Below are 24,466 nucleotides of genomic sequence, written 5' to 3' on the forward strand. Positions count from 1 at the left end.
GGATGAACTGAATAATTCCTAGTTTGCTAGAATGAAATTCACACAAAGTGTCTTTTGAATTTGTTATTTGCTGATATTACTGACTTTGGATGTCTTGGTGCATTTATATATGAGACGGCTTACCGGCAGCAGAAGGGGCTAAATCTGGAGTTATTCATGTTGGAAATAAAACTGATGATCTCTAACTTTTCTGATCAGCCATCAGTGAAGTATTAGTCCCACCTGAAATGCTTCCCATGATTTAATTGACTCTTTGGAATGGGAGGTAAAAACTCAAAAAAGCTTGTGCTGGTCTATTGAACTTTGATCTTCTGCTTTGTAGGAACTGGTTAAGATGACTACCTGATCCATGTATTGAAGTATTGTTGTGTACTGTACCACAGCATGATACATCACTATCTTATGATACCCTGCTGATGCATATGCACAATTCATACCTTACAGGCATCAGCATTAACTATTTCATCTCAAGAACTGTGACACATGCAGGCGCAATACTGAACTTGATAGTGAAGGAATGGCATGGGAAGACACACTCCATACTAGTAGTTGTTGTCTTTGTTTTCTGTGTGATATGTGTGCACTACTTTAAGAACCTGTGGTATAATGATTCAGATGTGAATAGTGTGGGTTGAAAATTGAGTGATGTGTATCTTCTCTGGATTGTTTCTGTTTTATCGAATTTCTCTGATGAGAAGAATGATATATATCTTGGTGTATTGTTTCAGTGACCAGGATGTTTTTCTTGGTTTTTTTTGTTCATCACCATATCATGCTGCTAATCTTGAGGCCTCTTGTCACAAGCATGCATTTCCTGTAGCATTTTTTGTGATCCTCTTTTTTGCTGCTATGGTGTTTATGACTGACTGACTGGCTGATTTGTTTCAGGGAGTCAAATTCTAAGAAAAAGTCATTTAAATTGCATGGTTGATAGAGAATATATTTATGGTTAATCGTCATATGACACATAATCATCATGTGAAAATTATCGTGGAAGAAAGAAGGTCCAACTCACCTTTTACTCGTCTACCCGTATGGATAAATGTCTAAAGTAAATCGTTGCTCATGTGGATAAAATATCAAGACAGAGACATTGAAGCGATTACAAATTATTACTTTTAAGTCAATGTATAAAAATTAATCCTCGATGTTACGTAACTTTATTTTTAGAAAAATCTATATCGAAAAAAACATCGATCACTAATTTAAACGTCGGAGGGATCGTGTTTTGGAAGCTCAATACTTTTACTTCAAAATCACTTCGTTTACCATCTTGGATATTTTTGCACTGTCGAGTTTAGACCATTAGATTTCATGCCTATGACCTGTGATTTTAGCCCTTTTCTCTTCTCAAAACTTCGATCATGTACTGCTTATCACAAGTCCTTTACGAGCAGTGAGAGCTCTTGCCATTTTTAGTTGCTTTTCACAAGCTTTTTGCGGTTTCCGCAAGCCAATCTGCGAATTGGAAGCAAATGGATCGTTCGCGACCGACGCTCTCTGGCCCAGTCCAAGTACGTTCCCAATTGGCCCGCATAAAGGCCCCGTCACTAGTAGCCAAATTGCAGCCTAATTAATACATCTTTATTCGGATCCATTGACATTATTGGATGCGCAAGCGTCTTAGTCTTGTCCGTTAAGCGGATCCGGATACATAAGCTGTGTAGATCCGACCCGGTAACACTCCATTTCGTTTGCGACTCCTTTCTTGGGGTTCAAGCAGCTTTAGCCTTTAGCTCTTGTTAGTATCTCTTCCTCCCCGATTTGTCCTCTCTCCCTCGCCGCCCTTCTCCGCTTCCCTCCCGATCTGTTGCAGGAAGACGAAACGAGCCGATTCTCGCGCAATCAAGGTTTGCGTGCCTTGTTTTTCTGGCCCTTTTCTATTAATTGTACGCTATTCGTCTGTATCCCTCATTTGCTACCTCCCGTGACTGTCGTACACTTGAGGCTTTTTTGGAGTATGATCATCTCTTTCGATCCGTGTTCGGGAGGGTTTTTTTTTTTACTGGAGATCATTTACTGTTCTTTTTTCTTTATTATTTGAAGGCGTAGGTCTTGTTTTTCTCTTCTATAAATCTTCGTCTGCACTTTGTAGTTTTCTATTAGACTCACAATATTATCGTCTATGTTGATTGTCTTCGTTATTGAATTGGTATCATTAAGATCATTCAGTTCGCGAAGAAACTTTTGTTTCATAGATCTTTATTATCCTGTGTGTATGCCACATTTGAGAGATTATAATCTTCATTTGTATGATACAGCATATTTATTTATGTTTCATGCTGATGTCTTCACAGAAACCTAGAAGCACTGCCATTTATTTACATTGTGGTTTCTCCTCTTTTTCTGTATGTTAGGATGAAGTGCTTTTGTTATACTGCCCTGCATTTAATGCGAATAGCTTATCATATAATAAGATCGGATATGAATAAAACAAAGAGACATCTTTCTTGCACATGTTACATGCATAGATGATATCTGTGGTGCTGAAAGTACCAAAAAAGAGTGATTTCATACCTCGCTCAGGTGATTTGTTGCTAGTATTCTTGGGCACAGCTATGACGGGCATCTACCTAGATCTGTTTGTGTATGAGTTATTTGGCTAAGTTGTATTGGGTGATGAAGAAAAAGGTATTGAAGTAACTCCGTAAGGCCTTTTCACGTAAGAAGATATATTGTGGGTCAGGTTCAAGATCGGGTTTTCTTCTTCCTGATGAGAGGGATGGGACCAGAGTTGATGAGGTCAACTGTGGTAGATAAAGATTTGAGTTTACTTCCACATCCGATTCGGGGCCCAGCTTGAGTCAGAGTCGATTAGAGTTTTAGATCTAATCAGTATTTGGTGTAGATTATCTTTTTTTCATGTATTTTTTTGGAGAATTTTGTTTTTTTGTTTCATTTGATTTCAGATGTATATTTGCTTTTTAGATCTCAGTTGATCGATTAGTATTTTTTATTACTGCTGTTCTCAGTCTACTTTTAGTTCTGTTAAATCTTTGTGTCGGTGATCCTCACCAAAATAGTCGATCAGTTTGACCTGTTGCGAGGATCCTGCCCGATGTGGTTGAGGACACCCAAATGTGTGATTCCCGAGGGTGGGGTCTAGCTCCCGATGTCCCTTTTCGTGCATCAAGACCTTTGTCGGATGGGACTCCCTACCAAGTCCCCTAACCACAAGCAGTTAGGAAATATTATTCGAAATACGAAATGGAAAATATTTGGGAAATATTTTCTTCTCCGATTGTTGTTGACATTATAGATTTGTTCTGTCACATTTTGTCCTTTCTGCCTAGTTAGCAGCCACGAATCAAGCCCCAGTTGAAGGCGAATATTCCCCTATCAAGTTGAATTTTATTTGGTTTTGGGATAGGATTATGTCCATGTGATCATATCTATCGAGCTTTGATTTAATGGGGTATGGAGTCTTAGCTACACAACATCATGGGCTGAGACAGATGTTTTTTCTTTTCTTGCTCATGGTTATTCCCTTTGCTTCTGATTCCTCTCTTCTCTTTGTGGTACCTTTACCATTATTTTCTTCCTCTTGTCAATTGTCTCACTAAATTGATTGTTAAAAATGAGAAATAGCAAAGACAGACAGGTGTAAAAATGGCTATATTGGACAAGACAAGGCTTTTATTTATGAATCCAAAAAAGAGAATATATGAAAATCTTTACTGGTTGTGAAAGGATGTTATTAGTTGTTCGTTTACATCAATCCTTGAGAAAAAAAATTTTACATGGCTCCTTCGTGAAAGGATTTATAAATGTGAGGGTGAGTTTGTAAAGGTAAGTATGCAAGTAATGGAAACATAGATAATTGCATGTGTGTCTTGTTTTCAATTGATTACTGATCAACTGGCCTTGTCCATAACTACATGCAATTGACGAAAAATTGATTCAATGATTATGAGCAACAAGTAGAGCATCAGGATACATAATAAAATGGATGAGGCCAAAGTTCAGGTCAAGTTGGATGGGAATGTTGAAGTTGTGCTGTAGACCTAATAACATTATTTGGTGAATTTATGTTGTGCAAACTGGCATGATATGTAGAAGCTTGATACGAATTTGACCTAGCAGGCTACATTTTCCAGACATAACCAACATGTTAGGGTGTCTGTTCAAGTTAAGCAAGTCTAGATCGCATGGACCCTATAACTGAATTTGGCTTTTTACTGTCATGGATTGCTAGTTGCAATTATCCTGATATTGTAACTCAACTATATATCCTAGTCCTTTCATACGTTTGCTAGAAATAATAGCCAAAATTTTGTTTTGTACTTCATTTTTTCATCATTAGTTCTTTATTCCAACTCTTTCTGATACAAATTCAGTTGACATATAATCCACTAGCCTGGATCCCCCAGTTTTATATCCATTGTTTTCTTCTTATGCATAAAGTCTCCTTGTTTTTTGTTATGTTATAAATCTTTGTGCCTGATTCAGTTCTGTGTTTAATGAGTCATGAAATAAATTATAGACCTCTATTCATTTATTTGAATCAACCCTATCCTACCCTATAAAGTAGGTGGGCAATGATCATCTAATGATCATGTAATGTAAAGGACTATCCTCTCAAAAGAAGATTTGTTTTAGTTTGGCACTAGTACTAGAAAATTTGTTAGTGGTCCGACAAGAAGGGGGATAGAATTAAAGAGTAGAGTTCAACCCTTTTTCTTCCTCCTCTTTCAGAATGAAATCCAAGGCTTTATTAGTTTCAGCAAGAAGGCTTCTTCAGCAACCCGGTGATGAGGTTAGCGAAGAATTTTGACTCCTCTCGTGTTCCTCCATATCACTTTGCCTCTATTATTATCCATCTTCTCGGAGGTGAAGCAGAATGCTGAGGGAAACTCTAAGGGTGATAATATTCAATTGATTGAGAGGTTTCCATTTCTATGTCCCCTTTGTGAGTTCATACGGATTTTTCAGAAACCGATCGCATGAATTAATTCATATTAGATTTTCAACTCATCTGATCCGATGATGATTCAATCAGGCCGATTAATGATTCGATCTGATTTTGATCACTATAATTTCTTTTATTATTAATCATATTATAATGCAACAATGAATCAAGTTTTTTCTTATAATTCCACAATTTATATCTTACCATCGATCGATTAAAGTAGAGATTCATCGAACATTCATTCATTTCATGTCGATAGTTGTGAACCGAAAAAATACATAATTGGAAGGTCTAATATTCATTTTCTTTCCTTCTTTTAAAGTCATCCGAGTTGAAAATATTTTTTATTATTTTGACTCACGGCTCTTCAATTTGGCAACAAAAACATTTCATTATCGTATATTTCGAGGATATTGATAAGGTATATTTTGGGCTCTGGCCACATCATAATCAACGCCATGCCACGCCGCCGCCAGGTCAGCAGGAGGAGCAGTTCCACATGCCGAGCCAGAACCTGTACCAAGACGTTCCTCGATACGTCTTGTTTTGGGATGGTGGCCGCACAAAGATACCATCTCGCCCCTCGAGGATCAGCCGTCATGCCAAACCCGCGTATAGCCGACCCTTGTATAATAGTATAAAAACCCTTGGCCGACACCCGGCCAGGAGAGGGGGCAAAAAATAAAACCAACTAAGCACTGACTTGCTCGTTGAGGGGCTAAAGTCGATAACCACCCGACGAGGGCTTTCTATGCAGAACAACAACCGCCCCCGAGCTACGACCACCTCAACCAAGAGTCGCCAACCAACGTCCTGATCGAGAGATGCCAATTAACGTCCCGACGCCAGCATCTCGTCCTGAGGGTGTGATTGACCTCGGCAACTAGCTCAGCTGACCGAAGACTTTTGACATCGATTCGTGGACCAAGCCGTGCTGACTCATCAGCCACGATACATCAATTCATCAACAGGCAAGTGTCACAACATCACAAAATGCTATATTTAGGTCTCATATAGTGCAAGATTTACTTAAGGGATATCAACAGGGGAGGATACCTACTCCTTAAAGATCCCAAAATATCATATACATCTCCCTCCCTCCCTCCCTCTCTCTCTCTCTCTCTCTCTCTATAAACATACGCTTTCACATTTTGGCCATTTTATTACATATATTTTATGAATTCAAAAAATAAAATTTAATATTAATTTTTTTAAAAATTTAAAATAGTTTATTTAATATCATTTAATGTTTTCGTGATTTATATATCAAATTTATCTATTTTTTGAAAATAAAATATATATAAAGATGATTTATTCTTAAAATATTGTTTTATAAATAAACACACTTGTTTTGTCTTTGCCCCCAAAAAATTCCTTCGCCTTTGTGTCTGCCTCTCCGTCGTTCTCCCATCTATGCTTCGCGTCAAAGAAGCTAATCGAGTATAGGAGAAGGAATAGGAGGAGGCGGTCATGGTCGTCGGCATCATGCGTCATGAGGGCGGCGACGGTGGCGGATGGGGTGCTGAAGAAGGTGTTGTTGTCGTACGCGTATGTGTCGATCTGGATCTTCCTCAGCTTCACGGTGATAGTCTACAACAAGTACATCCTCGATCCCAAGATGTATGGCTGGCCCTTCCCCATCAGCCTCACCATGATCCACATGGCCTTCTACTCCGCCATCGCCTTCCTCGTTGTCCGTGTGCTCCGCCTCGTCGAGGCCCCATCGTCGCCGTCCATGACCCGCGCCTTCTACCTCTCCTCCGTCGTTCCCATCGGCGCCCTCTACTCCCTCTCCCTCTGGTTCTCCAACTCCGCATACATGTACCTCTCTGTCTCCTTCATTCAGATGCTCAAAGCCCTCATATTACTGACTTTGGATGAAATTCACACAAAGTGTCTTTTGAATTTGTTATTTGCTGATATTACTGATTTTGGATGTCTTGGTGCATTTATATATGAGACGGCTTACCGGCAGCAGAAGGGGCTAAATCTGGAGTTATTCATGTTGGAAATAAAACTGATGATCTCTAACTTTTCTGATCAGCCATCAGTGAAGTATTAGTCCCACCTGAAATGCTTCCCATGATTTAATTGACTCTTTGGAATGGGTGGTAAAAAATAAAAAAAGCTTGTGCTGGTCTATTGAACTTTGATCTTTTGCTTTGTAGGAACTGGTTAAGATGACTACCTGATCCATGTATTGAAGTATTGTTGTGTACTGTACCACAGCATGATACATCACTATCTTATGATCCCCTGCTGATGCATATGCACAATTCACACTTTATAGGCATTAACATTAACTATTTCATCTCAAGTACTGTGACACATGCAGGCGCAATACTGAACTTGATAGTGAAGGAATGGCATGGGAAAACACATTCCATACTAGTAGTTGTTGTCTTTGTTTTCTGTGTGATATGTGTGCTCTACTTTAAGAACCTGTGGTATAATGATTCAGATGTGAATAGTGTGGGTTGAAAATTGAATGATGTGTATCCTCTCTGGATTGTTTCAATTTTATCGGATTTCTCTGATGAGAAGAATGATATATATCTTGGTGTATTGTTTCAGTGACCAGGATGTTTTTCTTGGTTTTTTTTGTTCATCACCATATCATGCTGCTAATCTTGAGGCCTCTTGTCACAAGCATGCATTTCCTGTAGCATATTTTGTGATCCTCTTTTTTTGCTGCTATGGTGTTTATGACTGACTGACTGGCTGATTTGTTTCAGGCAGTCAAATTCTTCTTTTAGAGAGTTGATGATGTTTATAAGTTAAGAAAAAGCTATTTAAATTGCATGGTTGATAGAGAATATATTAATGGTTAATCATCATATGACATATAAGCATTATCTGGAAGGAAGAAGGTCGGGTTCATCCTTTACTCGTCTACCTGTATGGATAAATGTCTAAAGTAAATCGTTGCTCATGTGGACAAAATATCGAGACAGAAATATTGGAGCGATTACAAATTATTACTTTCAAATTAATGTATAAAAGTTAATCCTGTTACATAACTTTGTAACTTCTTTTTAGACCACTAGATTTCATGCCTATGACCTGTGATTTTAGCCCTTTCTCTTCTCACAACTTCGATCATGAACAGCTTATCACAAGTCCTTTACGAGCAGTGAGAGCTCTTGCCATTTTTTGTTGCTTTTCACAACTCTTTTTGCGGTTGACATTATTGGATCCATTGACATCTTTATTCGGATCCATTGACATTATTGGATGCGCAAGCGTCTTAGTCTTGTCCGTTAAGCGGATCCGGATTCATAAGCTGTGTAGATCCGACCCGGTAACACTCCATTTCGTTTGCGACTCCTTTCTTGGGGTTCAAGCAGCTTTAGCCTTTAGCTCTTGTTATTATCTCTTCCTCCCTGATTTGTCCTCTCTCCGTCGCCGCCCTTCTCCGCTTCCCTCCCGATCTGTTGCAGGAAGACGAAACGAGCCGATTCTCGCGCAATCAAGGTTTGCGTGCCTTGTTTTTCTGGCCCTTTTCTATTAATTGTACGCTATTCGTCTGTATCCCTCATTTGCTACCTTCCGTGGCTGTCGTACACTTGAGGCTTTTTTGGAGTATGATCATCTCTTTCGATCCGTGTTCGGGAGGGTTTTTTTTTTACTGGAGATCATTTACTGTTATTTTTTCTTTATGATTTGAAGGCGTAGGTCTTGTTTTTCTCTTCTATAAATCTTCGTCTGCACTTTGTAGTGTTCTATTAGACTCACAATATTATCGTCTACGTTGATTGTCTTCGTTATTGAATTGGTATCATTAAGATCATTCAGTTCGCGAAGAAACTTTTGTTTCATAGATCTTTATTATCCTGTGTGTATGCCACATTTGAGGGATTGTAATCTTCATTTGTATGATGCAGCATATTTATTTATGTTTCATGCTGATGTCTTCACAGAAACCTAGAAGCACTGCCATTTATTTACATTGTGGTTTCTCCTCTTTTTCTGTATGTTAGGATGAAGTGCTTTTGTTATACTGCCCTGCATTTAATGCGAATAGCTTATCATATAATAAGATCGGATATGAATAAAACAAAGAGACATCTTTCTTGCACATGTTACATGCATAGATGATATCTCTGGTGCTGAAACCTGAAAGTACCAAAAAAGATTGATTTCATATCTCGCTCAGGTGATTTGTTGCTAGTATTCTTGGGCACAGGTTACGAAGGGCATCTACCTAGATCTGTTTGTGTATGAGTTATTTGGCTAAGTTGTATTGGGTGATGAAGAAAAAGGTATTGAAGTAACTCCGTAAGGCCTTTTCACGTAAGAAGATATATTGTGAGTCAGGTTCAAGATCGGGTTTTCTTCTTCCTGATGAGAGGGATGGGACCAGAGTTGATGCGGTCAACTGTGGTAGATAAAGATTTGAGTTTATTTCCACACCTGATTCGGGGCCCAGCTTGAGTCAGAGTCGATTAGAGTTTTAGATCTAATCAGTATTTGGTGTAGATTATCTCTTTTTCATGTATTTTTTGGAGAATTTTGTTTTTTTGTTTCATTTGATTTCAGATGTATATTTGCTTTTTAGATCTAAGTTGATCGATTAGTATTTTTTATTACTGCTATTCTCAGTCTACTTTTAGTTCTGTTAAATCTTTGTGTCGGTGATCCTCACCAAAATAGTCGATCAGCTTGACCTGTTGCGAGGATCCTGCCCGATGTGGTTGAGGACACCCAAATGTGTGATTCCCGAGGGTGGGGTCTAGCTCCCGATGTCCCTTTTCGTGCATCAAGACCTTTGTCGGATGGGACTCCCTACCAAGTCCCCTTAGCCAGGTTCCCTAACCACAAGCAGTTAGGAAATATTATTCGAAATACGAAATGGAAAATATTTGGGAAATATTTTCTTCTCCGATTGTTGTTGACATTATAGATTTGTTCTGTCACATTTTGTCCTTTCTGCCTAGTTAGCAGCCACGAATCAAGCCCCAGTTGAAGGCGAATATTCCCCTATCAAGTTGAATTTTATTTGGTTTTGGGATAGGATTATGTCCATGTGATCATATCTATCGAGCTTTGATTTAATGGGGTATGGAGTCTTAGCTACACAACATCATGGGCTGAGACAGAAGTTCCGTGTTTTATTTCTTTTTTAGAGTTTTTACCGAATAGACCTACTGACTCCTTATGTGTGTGTGTTTTTTGTTTGTGGAAAGTGTATTGTTGTTAGTGATTAGTTTGATGTGACAAATTTTTATCAACAGAAACTGCCTTCCCTTAATCCCTAAGCGTTTTTCTCTTCTTGCTCATGGTTATTCCCTTTGCTTCTCATTCCTCTCTTCTCTTTGTGGTACCTTTACCATTATTTTCTTCCTCTTGTCAATTGTCTCACTAAATTGATTGTTAAAAATGAGAAATAGCAAAGACAGACAGGTGTAAAAATGGCTATATTGGACAAGACAAGGCTTTTATTTATGAATCCAAAAAAGAGAATATATGAAAATCTTTACTGGTTGTGAAAGGATGTTATTGGTTGTTCGTTTACATCAATCCTTGAGAAAAAAAAATTTTACATGGCTCCTTCATGAAGAATTTATAAATGTGAGGGTGAGTTTGTAAAGGTAAGTATGAAAGTAATGGAAAAATAGATAATTGCATGTGTGTCGTGTTTTCAATTGATTACCGATCAACTGGCCTTGTCCATGACTACATGCAATTGACGAAAAATTGATTCAATGATTATGAGCAACAAGTAGAACATCGGGATACATAATAAAATGGATGAGGCCAAAGTTCAGGTCAAGTTGGATGGGAATGTTGAAGTTGTGCTGTAGACCTAATAACATTATTTGGTGAACTTATGTTGTGCAAACTGGCATGATATGTAGATGCTTGATACGAATTTGACCTGACTTCAACTACTAGCAGGCTACATTTTCCAGACATGAACCAACATGTTAGGGTGTCAGTTCAAGTTAAGCAAGTCTAGATCGCATGGACCCTATAACTGAATTTGGCTTTTTACTGTCATGGATTGCTAGTTGCAATTATCCTGATATTGTAACTCAACTATATATCCTAGTCCTTTCATACGTTTGCTAGAAATAATAGCCAAAATTTTGTTTTGTACTTCATTTTTTCATCATTAGTTCTTTATTCCAACTCTTTCTGATACAAATTCAGTTGACATATAATCCACTAGCCTGGATCCCCCAGTTTTATATCCATTGTTTTCTTCTTATGCATAAAGTCTCCTTGTTTTTTGTTATGTTATAAATCTTTGTGCCTGATTCAGTTCTGTGTATATAATGTGTCATGAAATAAATTATACACCTCTATTCATTTATGTGAATCAACCCAATTACTTTACTCATTTTATGTTTGCAATTTTCAAGGATGTCTCGCCGCTATGATAGCCGGACAACAATTTTCTCCCCTGAAGGTCGCCTGTACCAAGTGGAATATGCCATGGAGGCCATCGGCAATGCTGGGGCAGCTATCGGCATCCTAGCACGTGATGGTGTTATCCTAGTTGGCGAGAAGAAGGTCACCTCCAAACTCCTCCAGACGTCCCGATCAACTGAAAAGATGTACAAGATCGACGACCACCTTGCATGTGCTGTCGCTGGCATCATGTCTGATGCCAACATCCTAATCAATACTGCCCGAGTCCAGGCTCAGCGATACACCTTCGCTTACCAGGAGCCCATGCCTGTTGAGCAGCTGGTTCAATCCCTCTGCGACACTAAGCAGGGCTACACCCAGTTCGGTGGCCTCCGGCCTTTTGGGGTTTCCTTCCTTTTTGCAGGATGGGACAAGAACTATGGTTTCCAGCTATACATGAGTGATCCTAGTGGCAATTACAGCGGATGGAAGGCTGCAGCGATTGGTGCCAACAACCAGGCAGCACAGTCGATGCTGAAGCAAGACTACAAAGATGACTTCACAAGGGAGGAAGCGGTGCAGCTCGCACTCATGGTGCTGAGCAAGACGATGGACAGCACAAGCCTTACATCCGAGAAGCTTGAACTGGCAGAAATTTTTGTCGAGCCTTCTGGGGATGTGAAGTATCAGGTATGTAAGCCGGAGTTACTGGAGAAGTTGCTGGTGAAGCATGGGGTAACTCAAGCTGCGACGGAGTCCGCTTAGGTTCGGGGTTTCCTGAGTCACTTATATTGGCCCCTGGAGATCTTTGATGGGAACTTACTTAGCACCTGCAATCCAATGACAGTGCCCCCTTAGAACAGTTGTTGGATTAGGGTTCAAAAATTATGTTTTGAAATATAAATCTTTTTATTTAAAATGCAAAGCATGTTTCTTTGTATGAACTTTTCAATTTGAATCCTTCGCTTGTTTATTTTTTGGGGGTTGTAGCTTTGTCTTAAAATCATGTGCTGTGTGGCTGAGGATGGCTCGATCAGATTTCATACTTAGTGTGAAGAAAGATATTACTTTCTTCAAATGCTTAGTGTGAAGACAGAGTTTGTAATAGTAGATTCACACCAAGTTATAATATATCTGAGTTCAAATGAGAATATAAATCTGTTTCTAAGCTCGAGACCGCAGTTTGTGTTTTTGATAGAGGATAGGTGAAGCAGAGATGGGACATACACGAAAAAGAAGTTAAAAGACTTATTTGCCACTCGAGAATATCCCAATTGATAGACGACTCAGCCTTATCTCACACGTGCCAACGGCGCTCACTTGGAAACCCATCGGCCGGAACTCGTCGCGCGCGCTCTCCTCTTCCCCGTCCGTCCGTCGGCAAGAGCGCAATGGCTCTCGCGAGCTGCTTCTCTCCTCCTTTTCGGCCTCCTCTCTGTGCCGGTGGCCGCTCGTTATCTCCAGTCGCCTGCGCTTGCGCACAGACCGTCACCACCGCTCCTGCTGCTCCTTCCCTCCCCAAAGCCCTACCGGCGATCCTGGACTCTAGGCTCATCGCGTGCCTCCGAGCTCGAGAGTACTTCCCGCCCCCATTTCGTCTCCCATTTTTTCGATATCTGACAATGAAGCTATCAATCAATGTAAGCTGTAATTTTGTATGACTTGTGAGCGCTCCTAGTATAATCTTCCAACAGAATTGATTCAAAGCGTTCATTCTCGCGTATGTTATTGCACCGTCTTCGATGTCCTCGAAACGAACTAGATGCTTTTTACGTGTGTTCTTTTACCTTCTCTAATGCCTAGGAAATGAACTAGATGCTTTTTGGAACCAATAGTTTCTCAGTTATCCGAACATGATAAGTTGATAATGACGTTTGAAGTCTTTAAGGATTCGTTAAGCTGTCTTAATCTGTGTACTTATCTATGTTAGGTGGGTTATGTTTATAACCCACATGTTTAAAACAATATGTTATGTTTCTTAGTTTGATGATTATGATACTGTTTCATCACATTTTTAGGATAATATTCCTATTTTGGATTTTGCTAGAACTGCCTCTAACATTCTTCATATGCATGCTATTTAAATGCTTGAACTAAGATTACAAAAATGGTGAATATGGCTTATGCTTGAAAAATATTTTGTAGTGGAAATACCGCGATGGAAGCTGCTTGTGCTGCTCTTAGTGGTGGCATATCCGTTGTAAGTCCTATTCGGAAGTTGTTTTAGCTTTTCAAATGATATTTGAGTTTATTTGCCACCATTGTCTAATAAGACTTCCTTTCTAAAATGTGTAGCTAGAGATTGTGATGTCTACTCCAGGTGTGTTGGAGGTTGTTTCTTGTTCCTTAATGTGTGAAAATTCTTCTTGCCTTTTCTGATTAGACATATGTAAAGATACTCATGAATCTTTTCTATTAGGTGATAAGAGGACTTTTAAAGGATTATCCTTCATCGGTAATAGGGGTAAGTTAACAACAATTTTGAGTTGCTATACTGGCTTTCCGTCATTTTGCTGTATGCACAATGTTATTATGTTTCAAAACCTTTGGGTTTCCGAAAACATTCTTGACAAGGACAAGGATAAAATATCAAATGAGCTATTTTATAACCACAACAAAACTGTAACCAAAAGTATCTCATCAGAATATAAGGTAAAACTTAGGTGCCTGTATTTGTCCATGTTATCTCAGCTATATAAATATCTCAGCTTATGTTCATGTAATTATTGAAATGTCAATTTTATACCATCATAAATAATTGAAATGGGATGTGAACGTCTACTTGGTGGCAGTCTTTGTTATCGTCTAGTCTTACACACAGAAATCTGAATAAAACTGCTTTATTTTTTATTAATATCTTCGAGTAAACTGTATGACTATTGACTGAAAAATTATGCAATTATTTTTCAGCATCCTTTTGCTGCTTTAGATGATATCAATTTCTACATTTTATTTGATGTAGGTTGGTACTGTCTTAAATGCTGAGGATGCAAGAAAAGCTGTGAAAGCTGGAGCCCAGTTTCTCATGAGTCCTGGTACAGTCATGGTATGAGCCCATGTTTAATTCATATAGATTTGGTTTGTTTATATGTTAACTATACTTTCAGGTCTGTCGACTGTATTTTTTGTCTTTATAATTTCTTGCATTCCTTGATAAAGTAAATGAAGATATCATTAGTGATGCACTTTCCCTCTTGCACGGTGTTCTAGCTTACTCTTGTTTTTCCTGTTTGTCATGTTGATATTGTCATAGGGATTATGCTCTGAAAAAGTTCGAGCTTTGGCATCACCATAAGGTCCTTCCTATGTGACATTGGCGACTAGGATTTGAATTTTAGTAACAACCTCTCTGCTTGCAGAGGTAAAATTGAGTACCATGATCCTTCTCAAATTCTATGTTAGTGGTAGTCTCATGCACTAGACAGATCCTTTATTTGGTATTATTATTGATTCTGGTATTTTTGCTTGGTTAAACATTATAAATTATATACGATGATTTTTCTTACTTGATGAGTAAACTTTTTGAAGTATTTTAATTTATATTGTAATGTTATGCTCTATTCATTTTGTCCTACATTCTGATATTCAATCACCCAAAACCCCTGGTGTGACCAGAATTTGGTTTCAGATGTAGTGCAAATCCATATTCCTCAGATCAGTGTATAATACCATTAGTGTCTCTATGGTAGATATCGCACATTCATTGTTGCTTCTTTGTTTTAGGAGATATTACTAGATCTTCAAAACACTGATGTCTTATATATTCCAGGAGCGATGACGCCAACAGAAGTAAGTCTGTTTTTCCATTGCCCAAATATAATGAAATAAAATGCATTCTTTTAATTTTATCATTTTTACTATATTTTTTTATAGCAATATGATACCATATTTTCTTAAGCACGCATACTTGCTGTTTATTTAGCTTATTATTCATTCCAATTGTTTACTCAATTATTATGATGTATAGGTATTATCTGCATATAATGCTGGTGCAAGAATTATCAAGGTGACCTTCATAATCTTTTCATAGCTGTAAAATGATTATAACAACACTGAAACTAAAGAATAGTGTATGAATCTGTAGCAATTTTGTATGCTTATAGTTAAGAAATGAGTAATTTTTTGCAGTTATCATATTAATGGTAGTTATTGATTTGTCTACCTTGGTGATTATGTTGAATTTGTCATTTTATAAATAAAAGAACAAATATTTGCTTTTTTTTTTCTTTTACTTGGTGATAACCTATATGAGCAAAAGTGGGAAATAAAAACTGACTCGATATTGAGTTTATGTAACAAAAAACTTTTGGTAAATGTTTTGCTAGGGAAACTTTGCTTGCTCTCTTTTCTATATAGGCAATTACTGCCAGCTGTCTTTTGTCTCTACTTCATTACCTACTAACCTGAAACCATGGTTTGCCTTACTGATCCATACTAGTATATTGACTAGCTATCGGTATAGTACGCATCGAGTTGTACTGAGCCATATTGAGTGTACTGGCACATGGTACATGGGGGTGCACAAATATACTGCCCGTACCGATCCCCCGTTAGACCGATATGTACTGTTTATAGTATACTAAGTGGTATTCCACGGTATGGTAAACCTTACCTGAAAGGCTGAAACCACTATTGAACTTATAAGAAAGCATAAGGTCCTTACTTTTATCGTGGCATCAATAGTTCCAACCCTTTTTGTGGAACCCTCTATGAGTTACCTTGCTTAATGAGGTCATTCAATAAAAGCAGAGCTATATTAGTACCAAATTACCAATAGTGTTTTATTTGCTGGTACATTGGCAAATCATATTGGAATATCTGATAGTTTCATGCTGTATCATGTTGCATGGAGAAAGAATCTGCTGTACTTTTCAAAATCTTAAAAGGAGATATTTAATGGTCACTTTTTAGTTTTTTTTTTCTTTTCTAGATTTATCCAGTTTCGGTCTTAGGTGGATGCGATTATATAAAAGCACTTAAAAAACCATTCCCCCATATTCCAATGGTTGCTTCGCAAGGCACCACGACAGGTTAGCTATCTCAACTACACAAACTTCTTCAATATTTTTTTTTTACATTAGTTAACATTTTACTCTCATTATGTTTGCTGTCTTCTTAACTTTTTTGTACCAAGGCACATCATAACTAGCTGCACTGAATCACATGTTTCATCTGTAATAGATATTTCAACAACTTATTCAGACCCAAAATATTACTGAATGTATAATACATTGTTACGGAAGATGTGTCACAACTTAGTGTGCACCACATAGCAGTCAAGAATTGTGCATCCAAGGTTCTTTGGCTTAATTTTCGAGGACTGCTTATGTTTTGTCTCTTCTTTCCATTTCCTTTGCTGCTTATGCTCTTTCCATAGGTGTGGAAGATACACGGGAGTCATGTCACTGTGTCACTGAGATTGCTGCACATTGAGGTGCTCCTCTGAAGTTGTTTCAAACTTTATCCCCAAAGTACGATCAATAGGTTTCTGCAGAGGTTCCACCCTTTTTTGTATAGACAACATTAGAGGGGTAATCCTAGGTGGGTATTCGGTGGAGAAAAAAAAATCTTAACAAGAGGAAACAAATAAAGATTTTAATTTTAATCACATTAGTTGATCAAAAAAGCATCTTTTTTTGAGATATATTTATATATATGTATATAAATATAAGTTATATTTATATACATGTAAAAAAAAGCCCTTTTTGAGATATATTTATATATATGTATATGTTAATTCCAGCAAAAAAGCATCTTTTATCCTTGAAGCATTTTATATATAAGTTAAATTGAATTAGTTGATCAAGCCTTTGCTCTGGAGATTATACAGTTAATATATTGACTATCATTCATTTGCAATCTTTTCTTTGGATCATGGTATGCTATTTGAGCTATTCCATGTGAACTAAAGATGCTTCTTGCATAAGCTTTATAAATGCGCTATTGTTAATGTAGTCAAAGAAAAGGCACAATTTGTAAATGCCTTTCTTCCCATTTGTAAATTTATAGTCCTTGATATTTGATAATATCATCGTTACCATTCTATATGTTCTAAATGTTACAGACATTTGTAAATTTATAACCAAAGATTCTAAATGTTACAGACTTATACAAATGCTCCCTTCTAAATTGAGACATACTTCAGCTGAATTTCGGACAAAATGGCACCTATAAAATCATTGGTCTTGCTTATTATGAATCTTTTTAATGGGGCTTTATATGACACCAACAAACTGACTATTCTCATTAAATTTGACTTGCACAATTTTACTATTATCTTTTTGGTGAAAAAGGCACCTATTTGGTCATTCATGCTGTAAACACTTGTTTTGTGTAGTATGAACTTACTAGTTATATGATAGTATTCTTCCAAGGAAACTGATCCTCAATATAAGTCTAGCATATTCATCACTTGTTGCTACAATGTTCAAACTTGGCGCATGTCAAAAAATAATATTATTTCCAGCCTTCGACGTCTTCGCCGAACGCCGCAGATGAGGAGAAGACCGCGTTCTTCTCCTCGTATGACGTGACGAGGAGAAGAAAAGGAAGCGACGTTGCCGAGGCAACGTACGCCTCCTTTTTTTATTTTTTATATTATATATATATATATATATATACCAAACGGTACATCTTGACGTACAACTCAGTACACCTGTACCGAGCGAAGCTCAATACGTCGGTACGGTATGAAGAAGAAGCCACCGGCCACAGGCGTCTCTAGCCTTCGACAAAGATCACAGCGAAGAAGAAGCCGAGCCGCCACCTCTATTACCTCCTAGATTGGGATCGTCGAGGGAGGGCAGCGATAGTCGAAATTGACCATTATCGGCCTATTTTTCGACCGTTACCGCCTAATAGAGCTCCATAGCAGATTAATGGTACCGCCTGGTAGCGAGCAGTCCACGTACCGGTCTACTGGCGGACCGGTACATACCGCTCAGTATGGGCGATATCATTCAATATTGTAATCCTTGATTGCTTCTAGGATTGGATTATGTTTTAGTTAACTTCTTATTTCAACTTTTCATGCTTATCAACAGATTCAATCAGAAAATACATTGAGTGTGGAGCCTCAGCTGTTGTACTTTCAGATGCTATATTTGAGAAAGAAGCCATGAGACACAGAAATTTCGACGAAATACATAGGCTAGCTCATCTTGCCACTCTTCAAGTTGGCCAGGCTGGAAAATGTTAAGCAAGTAAAAAGCTATGGTCGATAGCATTGAGATTTACGAGAATTGGCTTAACGCGTCACTCTTCTATTTTACATGTTTTTGGAAGGGCATCATGGTTTATTTCTCTTGGGATCTTCGTCACACTTAGTGTTGGAGCCAAAACAACTTGTTTCAGGTAAACAACTCCTCTCGTCATTTTTGTTACTCTTCCTTTATATTTCAGCCCATTCCATCTGTTCAACTTCTCTTCTCTTTATGACAGGATCAGTCAGGTGGTTTCGATCTCCCTTCTACTTCGATGCATGACTCCACAGTTCTCGGAAGGTGATGCTGCTTAAATCGTAAATCATTTTCCAAGCAGACCAGCAATTTGGGCTTGAATGTTCATTTCAGATGACCAGCCTTTAGTTCGTGTATTCATATCATCCATTTTGTTGATAAAGAGGACTAAAACCTAATGTAATCTCTTGTTTCATAGAAGAAAATACATCTTTTGATATGATTGATCAAATCATGTATAAGAATGTGGGAATTCAAAGCACATTGGAAGCTCTATATTCTTGTAGTAATACTTGATGGTCTCTGTGCATGTTTGTGTTCTTGTAGTAATGCTTATTGGTCGCTATAGGTGAACACAACACAATCTATAGAGGTTCTGTTTAGGCCGAGCGTGCAGCCCCAATCGGTTTAATCTTAGCTCGTTTTAGACCGTACTGATAGACCGGCTTAAAGAGTGAACCGACCAATTCTTGAACCGATTGATGAATCAAACCACGCTGGTCGAACCGGTGCTGTCCTGATTCCAATCTCTTTCGGCCGGGCCGAATCGTCGCCACGGAATAGCTAACTCCAACCGACGCCGGCTCGAAGAAACCCCAGCGGACCCTCGGCTCTCCTTTCCTTGAAATCCTTGATTCAATCAATCGTTTTCGTATCAGCTCGCGTCTCAATCGAGTTTTAGGGAGGCGAGAGAGAACTCGTTGGATTTCAAAGGTCTTGATCTTGCTTTCTCCGTCGCTCGATCGGGCCATGGCGACACCGAGCGAGCAATCCATCCTGGATTGAACCGTGGGCTCAGGTATTTGATTCCTCCAAACGGATTGTGGGTCGGTCGGAAGCATTTGACGCTTTTCTTGGAATGTCAGAAGATTAGGGTTGCGATCAATTTCTGCTCGTCATTCGGGAGGCGTTGATTTCTTGTTTGGTTGAAGCGATCGCCGAATTTGGTTTGGGGAGAAAGAGAGTCGAGCTGAGCGATGGATCAGAGGAGGGCCCTGTTTCGCTCGAAAGTGAGAGAGGCACAAAAGCGTGAGAAGCGCATCGATTCTCCCCTCGTGAGGTACTCAAGAATCCTCGCATTTACTTCCGCGATCGTCAAAGCTTTCTCCGTTTGTCAAGGTCACTTGCTGTGTTGATTGTTGTTCCTCTGTTAGTAAATATAGTTTCACTTCTATCTCTTGTTCTAAGATCTTCGAGGTTGTTTTCCTATTAATTTTATTGCTTTATTGTTTTTGCTGGATATAGGCTTACAGTTGCCTATCTCCATATATGTTGTGAGCTTATACAATAATTCAGATATTTTGCCTCTAGCCTTCAACTATAATCCGGATAGAGGAGTTAACTCTGGAGATTTACAATTGTACGTTATGATTTGTCGTGCAAAAGGACATACCTAAAAATTTGCTTATGTATGCATGTCAATATTCATCATTCCTTATGCCATGCTAAAAAATCTGTTTTTCTTCACTTCTGTCATATGTTTAGTCACGAAGCATCTTCATCAATTGCTTTCGCCACCCCTTTTCACATAGTTTAGAACCACATGCTCTGGTACCATGACGACTGCATAGTTGCACACGTACTCAGACATGCTACCATGCTGAAACTTCAGTTCTTAGGAAAATGTTGTTAGTTATTACGAGTCGTTATGGAGATGTCTATGGATTTTAAATGTAGAAGAAGATGCATGGTTCAGGGGTCAATGAGAAAAATGCAATAGATGTGCAGGTGCATGTCCATCAAGGCTTCTATAAGGTTTTCTCCTCCGATGCATGTTTATTCTTTTCATGCTAGTGGCAAGGATTTTCTTTTAATTAAAAGATTATAACATATCAAACTTCCTAAATTGTGACACTAGTGAGCTAGACAGACATAATTGCTTTATTATATTATTTGAGTTGGGACAATGATCTTTTGGAAGTTCAATTACATGTATTGCTTTTAGCTGAAATGATGGCAAGTGTTAGAATAAAGGGTTTTTTTTGGTCCTGTAGGTATAATGAGAATGATCAGCCAGTTTGCCGAGTGTGCAACATTGTCTTGAAGTCAGAATCAAATTGGCCTGCACATCAAGTTTCTAGGAAGCATCATGAGGTAATGTTTCCTCGTCACTGTGACTATTCTTCAGTTTTTTAACCATTCTGTGAGTGAGAGATTTTTAATCAAACTTGATGTCTATTATGATTACTGAAAATAGCACATAATGGGTGCCTTCACACTGTTCTTGATGCAGGCTATTGAGAATCTAAAAGCTACAGCTGGTGGATTGCCTCGTGAGAATAATCTAGGCTCTGAACCTCCAAAGGTGTCACAAACTAGATCGTCTTCCACATTGCCTGCAGACTTTTTTGATGGTCAAGGTGCAAAGAGACAAAAGACCAGTAAGATAGCCTTTTCAGCTTGGCCTCTTGATAAGTTTAGATGCTAAGCACATTGTGTATTAGAAGTGTAAGGAACGAGTAATCTTGTGTGGACACAATGAGCCGATGCTGAAAACTATGATCTGTGATCAGCGAAGTCAAGTATGAGGTCTTTTGAATTAGAGTTGAGTCATAATTTGTTAGCAAAGATTTTTCTTTTCTTAGGATTTTTGGGTAAATAATCATCTAAATAATGTTATGCAAATGAGACTATTTCACCATTTTTTTGTCGTGTTCACCACAACCCATTGATTGTCCTCTTTTGAATAATTACCAACAACACAAGTAAGCAACCATCTAAAAGACTTTAAAACTTGTGCACAACACAAACGGAATAGGAACTCATTGAGAACTCTTGTCTCTTCTCAGTGAGAGATAAAGTAGTCCAATCAGATTTAATATGTTGTGTTTTGGAGTAAACTCAACTTCTATGCTTAATCCTACAGAACAATCAAAATAAATATTAGTCAGCAAATCTATATAATTTTAGTGCAATTCTATGCCAAAGATGAGGCAACCATCTGCTATCCCACATAGATTTTGTGATATTTTGTCACTTTCAGGTCCTCAATTGGGATCAGACCAACACGTTCATTTTTAGATCATAATGTGGTTTCATGAATGTTAAATATCAAGGAACTGAAAGAACGTCTTTGCTCTACTTCCAAATTAACTTATATAGTTTCTGTTCACTTGAAGAATGGATCTAAGTTATTGTGTAAATGTTATTATGTAGATCTAAGTTATTGTAGAAGGATGGATCCAAGATAATGGAGTAGATAAAACTTCAATAGGTCTTTGCTCACTTTGCCGAGTCACTCAATTGTTTTCTTTTCATTATATTCTTGCTGAATCTGCATCAGATGTATTGTGTGATTAATTACATGTACTGGTTTTCTATAATGCAAATCATATGATTGTATGCCAGATGAATGCTCTATAACTTCCTGTGCTTCATTCTTGTATTGGTCCTGTTGTTAGTTATTACTTTGTGCTTGCACCTACCAAATTTACAGTATTCAAGTTATCATCTTCATATGTGGTCCTCATATTTATTGTTTAACTCATTTGACTATCTGATTGTCTAGATACGGTTCTGGGAGGGACGACCCAGTCTGTTATCACACCAGCTGGTTCTTCTTTCTCTTATAAACAAGGCAAGAAAGATTTATCTCCCGTTAGTCAGCCCTTGAATGCACCAGAGTCTCTGAACATTAGAAGTGAGAAGGTTGTGGTGAGTGAGGAAACAAGTGTGAGTAAACTGTCTACTAAGCTTGATCAGCCGTCAAAAATGATGGGTGGCACAGATGGTCAGCAAGATATGGGGGTTCTTCCCAATAACTTTTTCGACAACAATGAAAGAACTGATGATCAGCCTTTAAAACAGATAGAAGACAAAAGTAATTTACAACTCAAGAAGGTAAACAAAACTCTGGATAGTTCCAATCAGACCAGTCAAGCATCAAAAAAGATCGATGGATCTGATACCAAGCAAGTTAAAGGAGCATTACCAGAAGGTTTTTTTGACAATAAGGATGCAGATCTCCGTGCACGTGGGATTGAACCTGTTAAAGTTGATATAAAGTAAGCCTCTTTTACTTGTACTTCTTCCATCATGCTACTATCTAAGTTTCTCCATTGCTCATTTCAATCTGGTATAAGAAATGATTAAGCTTATTGTAATTACAAAATTTGCCATGGCAGATTGTCTGCTAAACGTACTGTCATTTTTGCAATCATATTTGACATGTTTTCCTTGCAGCTAAGTACTTTAGGATTCAAATTTGTTTGTTGGATTATTGTTGCATTAGTTCGTGTTAAGCAATCAAATCTTGACTGTTACTGAGTACTGTCCCCTGTCTGGACAGTGATGGTAATGTATGATGCTGACACATTATACAGTAGGCATTTTGACAAGAAAAAGGAAGAGAAAAACAGACAGCAGGGAGAAAAAGTCATCATCGGCAAGAGGACAATTTATTATTGTCAATGGCTTTGAGAAAGCTAGAGGGTACTTGGCTGCTGGCAACATGGGATGTTTTTGACCATACCCCACCTTTGGCCTGGTGAAAATGACAGAAGAATCAGGTTGGGGCAGTGACGAGAGAAGCTAGGATTAGGAAAGGCTCTAGTCAACCAGATATGGGAGCAAACTTGCAGCCTGAGGCATGAGGCTTGGGCATTATAGAAGAGAGGACAGAAAGAGAGAGATTGAAAGAGGATGGTCCTTACGGTTTTTAATCCGGTAAAAAGAAAACAATGGTAGAATGGGCTTTCAGTCAGTTATTGCATTTGTTGGACTATGTATGCCCTCTGCAGACCAAGTAGGCTGTGCCATTCCCTTCAGCCTGACTCCTCTTGATTACAATTTGACAAATTATTGACCCTAACAATTTGGAAATAGTGTTGATAAACTTGTTTGCACCACATACATAAAGGTCTTCTAACAAAGAATGCTGCTGTCTGGACTTTCCTTCCATTTTCAACTGTTATTACTATCGTATTCAAGTTTTCTTTTATGTGGATATGGAAGTATAACTGTGGTCAATATTAATGCAGTGATGCATACAAAGAATTCGAGAAGGAAATCCAAGGTAATTTGCAGGAAGTGGATGACCGCCTGGAAGAAGAAGAGGTTTGCAATCTTCTGCTTTGCACTTCTTATTTGTGCTGGTCGGCTGAAAATGATTTTCTTAACAAATAAACAATTGATTTGATTATTTGGGAAGTCACAAATCTCATGTACCTGCTGCAGATTGATGCTGCTGATGAGATGGAGGAGTTTCGTTCTCTGGAGCAAAAGTGAGTTTTTATTTTCCGGCAACTTCATGTTAAATATATATGCCAAAAGACTTACGATTGTTCCTACATTTTCTGTGAACTATCACAGGGCATATAAAGAGAAGGTGGATGAGATAAAGAAGAAGCTTATTGAGGCGAAGGCAGAACGTCTTGCAAGATTACAGCAACCCCCGACGTTTTTGGGCAAGGAGTCTAGTGATGAGTCATCGAGTGACGAGGAGGGTGACGATGATGACACCAGTAACTTTGCAGTGGATTGGAGGGCTCAACATTTGTAGACTGTACAACTATTTTGATCATACAGACCTATTTTGTATGCAAGTATCCTCTCATTTTTAACTTTTGTCCCAATCATTTCTTTCTGATTTGTCTTTTGAAAAACCTGTAGATTTTTTTTTTTTTTTTTTTTTAAGAATACTAGATTTGAGTCTAGAATCTTATGATAAATCATCAAGATCTTTCATCAAGGTCTTTACCAACTAATAGTTGATATTTTCATCATTGTCAATTGAATTATTTTTTAT

General features: G+C 38.2%; 4 protein-coding genes across 10 annotated transcripts; all 4 read left to right on the forward strand.

Annotated features, from left to right (window-relative positions):
* Positions 1 to 1,730: 1,730 nt before the first annotated feature.
* LOC135643207 (proteasome subunit alpha type-4-like) lies at positions 1,731 to 12,236 on the forward strand. Of its 3 annotated transcripts, none has more exons than XM_065159903.1 (2): positions 1,731 to 1,850; positions 11,275 to 12,236. In XM_065159903.1, the coding sequence occupies exon 2, from the start codon at positions 11,276 to 11,278 to the stop codon at positions 12,026 to 12,028; it is 753 nt and encodes a 250-aa protein (XP_065015975.1). In that variant the 5' UTR covers positions 1,731 to 1,850; position 11,275; the 3' UTR covers positions 12,029 to 12,236. The 3 variants fall into 3 exon arrangements, with proteins under 3 accessions (XP_065015975.1, XP_065015974.1, XP_065015976.1); XM_065159902.1 differs by lacking the exon at positions 1,731 to 1,850 and adding an exon at positions 7,953 to 8,383; XM_065159904.1 differs by lacking the exon at positions 1,731 to 1,850 and adding an exon at positions 8,401 to 8,422.
* On the forward strand, positions 6,402 to 6,971 carry LOC135642948 (probable sugar phosphate/phosphate translocator At4g32390). The gene has a single exon (XM_065159427.1). It carries the CDS (start codon positions 6,402 to 6,404, stop codon positions 6,969 to 6,971), a length of 570 nt encoding a protein of 189 aa, XP_065015499.1.
* Positions 12,237 to 12,379: 143 nt separating the features above from the next.
* LOC103992452 (uncharacterized) lies at positions 12,380 to 18,996 on the forward strand. Of its 4 annotated transcripts, none has more exons than XM_009412149.3 (10): positions 12,380 to 12,839; positions 13,409 to 13,463; positions 13,559 to 13,594; positions 13,683 to 13,727; positions 14,226 to 14,309; positions 14,987 to 15,052; positions 15,231 to 15,269; positions 16,194 to 16,293; positions 18,307 to 18,616; positions 18,704 to 18,996. In XM_009412149.3, exons 1-9 carry the CDS (start codon positions 12,655 to 12,657, stop codon positions 18,459 to 18,461), a joined length of 765 nt encoding a protein of 254 aa, XP_009410424.1. In that variant the 5' UTR covers positions 12,380 to 12,654; the 3' UTR covers positions 18,462 to 18,616; positions 18,704 to 18,996. The 4 variants fall into 4 exon arrangements, with proteins under 4 accessions (XP_009410424.1, XP_018684394.1, XP_065015978.1 ...); XM_018828850.2 differs by having other exon boundaries at positions 12,764 to 12,903; XM_018828849.2 differs by lacking the exon at positions 15,231 to 15,269.
* A 370-nt stretch (positions 18,997 to 19,366) lies between these two features.
* On the forward strand, positions 19,367 to 24,281 carry LOC103992455 (protein ABA AND ROS SENSITIVE 1). 2 transcript variants are annotated; one of them, XM_009412152.3, is made up of 8 exons: positions 19,367 to 19,519; positions 19,587 to 19,780; positions 20,715 to 20,814; positions 20,954 to 21,101; positions 22,229 to 22,724; positions 23,700 to 23,775; positions 23,896 to 23,942; positions 24,031 to 24,281. In XM_009412152.3, the coding sequence occupies exons 2-8, from the start codon at positions 19,698 to 19,700 to the stop codon at positions 24,218 to 24,220; spliced, it is 1,140 nt and encodes a 379-aa protein (XP_009410427.2). In that variant the 5' UTR covers positions 19,367 to 19,519; positions 19,587 to 19,697; the 3' UTR covers positions 24,221 to 24,281. The 2 variants fall into 2 exon arrangements, with proteins under 2 accessions (XP_009410427.2, XP_018684771.2); XM_018829226.2 differs by having other exon boundaries at positions 19,370 to 19,519; positions 19,590 to 19,780.
* Positions 24,282 to 24,466: the final 185 nt, after the last annotated feature.

Source organism: Musa acuminata, chromosome BXJ3-7, assembly GCF_036884655.1.
Source record: "Musa acuminata AAA Group cultivar baxijiao chromosome BXJ3-7, Cavendish_Baxijiao_AAA, whole genome shotgun sequence".
Taxonomy (NCBI): Eukaryota; Viridiplantae; Streptophyta; class Magnoliopsida; order Zingiberales; family Musaceae; genus Musa; species Musa acuminata.

Coding starts and splice junctions, on each gene's coding strand:
- LOC135642948 (XM_065159427.1), top strand. CDS start 6,402: ATGAGGGCGGCGACGGTGGCGGATGGGGTGCTGAAGAAGGTGTTGTTG.
- LOC135643207 (XM_065159902.1), top strand. CDS start 7,962: ATGCCTATGACCTGTGATTTTAGCCCTTTCTCTTCTCACAACTTCGAT. Junction 8,384..11,274: donor CCGATTCTCGCGCAATCAAG/GTTTGCGTGCCT, acceptor GCAATTTTCAAG/GATGTCTCGCCGCTATGATA.
- LOC103992452 (XM_009412149.3), top strand. CDS start 12,655: ATGGCTCTCGCGAGCTGCTTCTCTCCTCCTTTTCGGCCTCCTCTCTGT. Junction 13,464..13,558: donor TTAGTGGTGGCATATCCGTT/GTAAGTCCTATT, acceptor TAAAATGTGTAG/CTAGAGATTGTGATGTCTAC. Junction 14,310..14,986: donor TGAGTCCTGGTACAGTCATG/GTATGAGCCCAT, acceptor TCTTTGTTTTAG/GAGATATTACTAGATCTTCA.
- LOC103992455 (XM_009412152.3), top strand. CDS start 19,698: ATGGATCAGAGGAGGGCCCTGTTTCGCTCGAAAGTGAGAGAGGCACAA. Junction 19,781..20,714: donor ATCGATTCTCCCCTCGTGAG/GTACTCAAGAAT, acceptor TTGGTCCTGTAG/GTATAATGAGAATGATCAGC. Junction 21,102..22,228: donor TGCAAAGAGACAAAAGACCA/GTAAGATAGCCT, acceptor CTGATTGTCTAG/ATACGGTTCTGGGAGGGACG.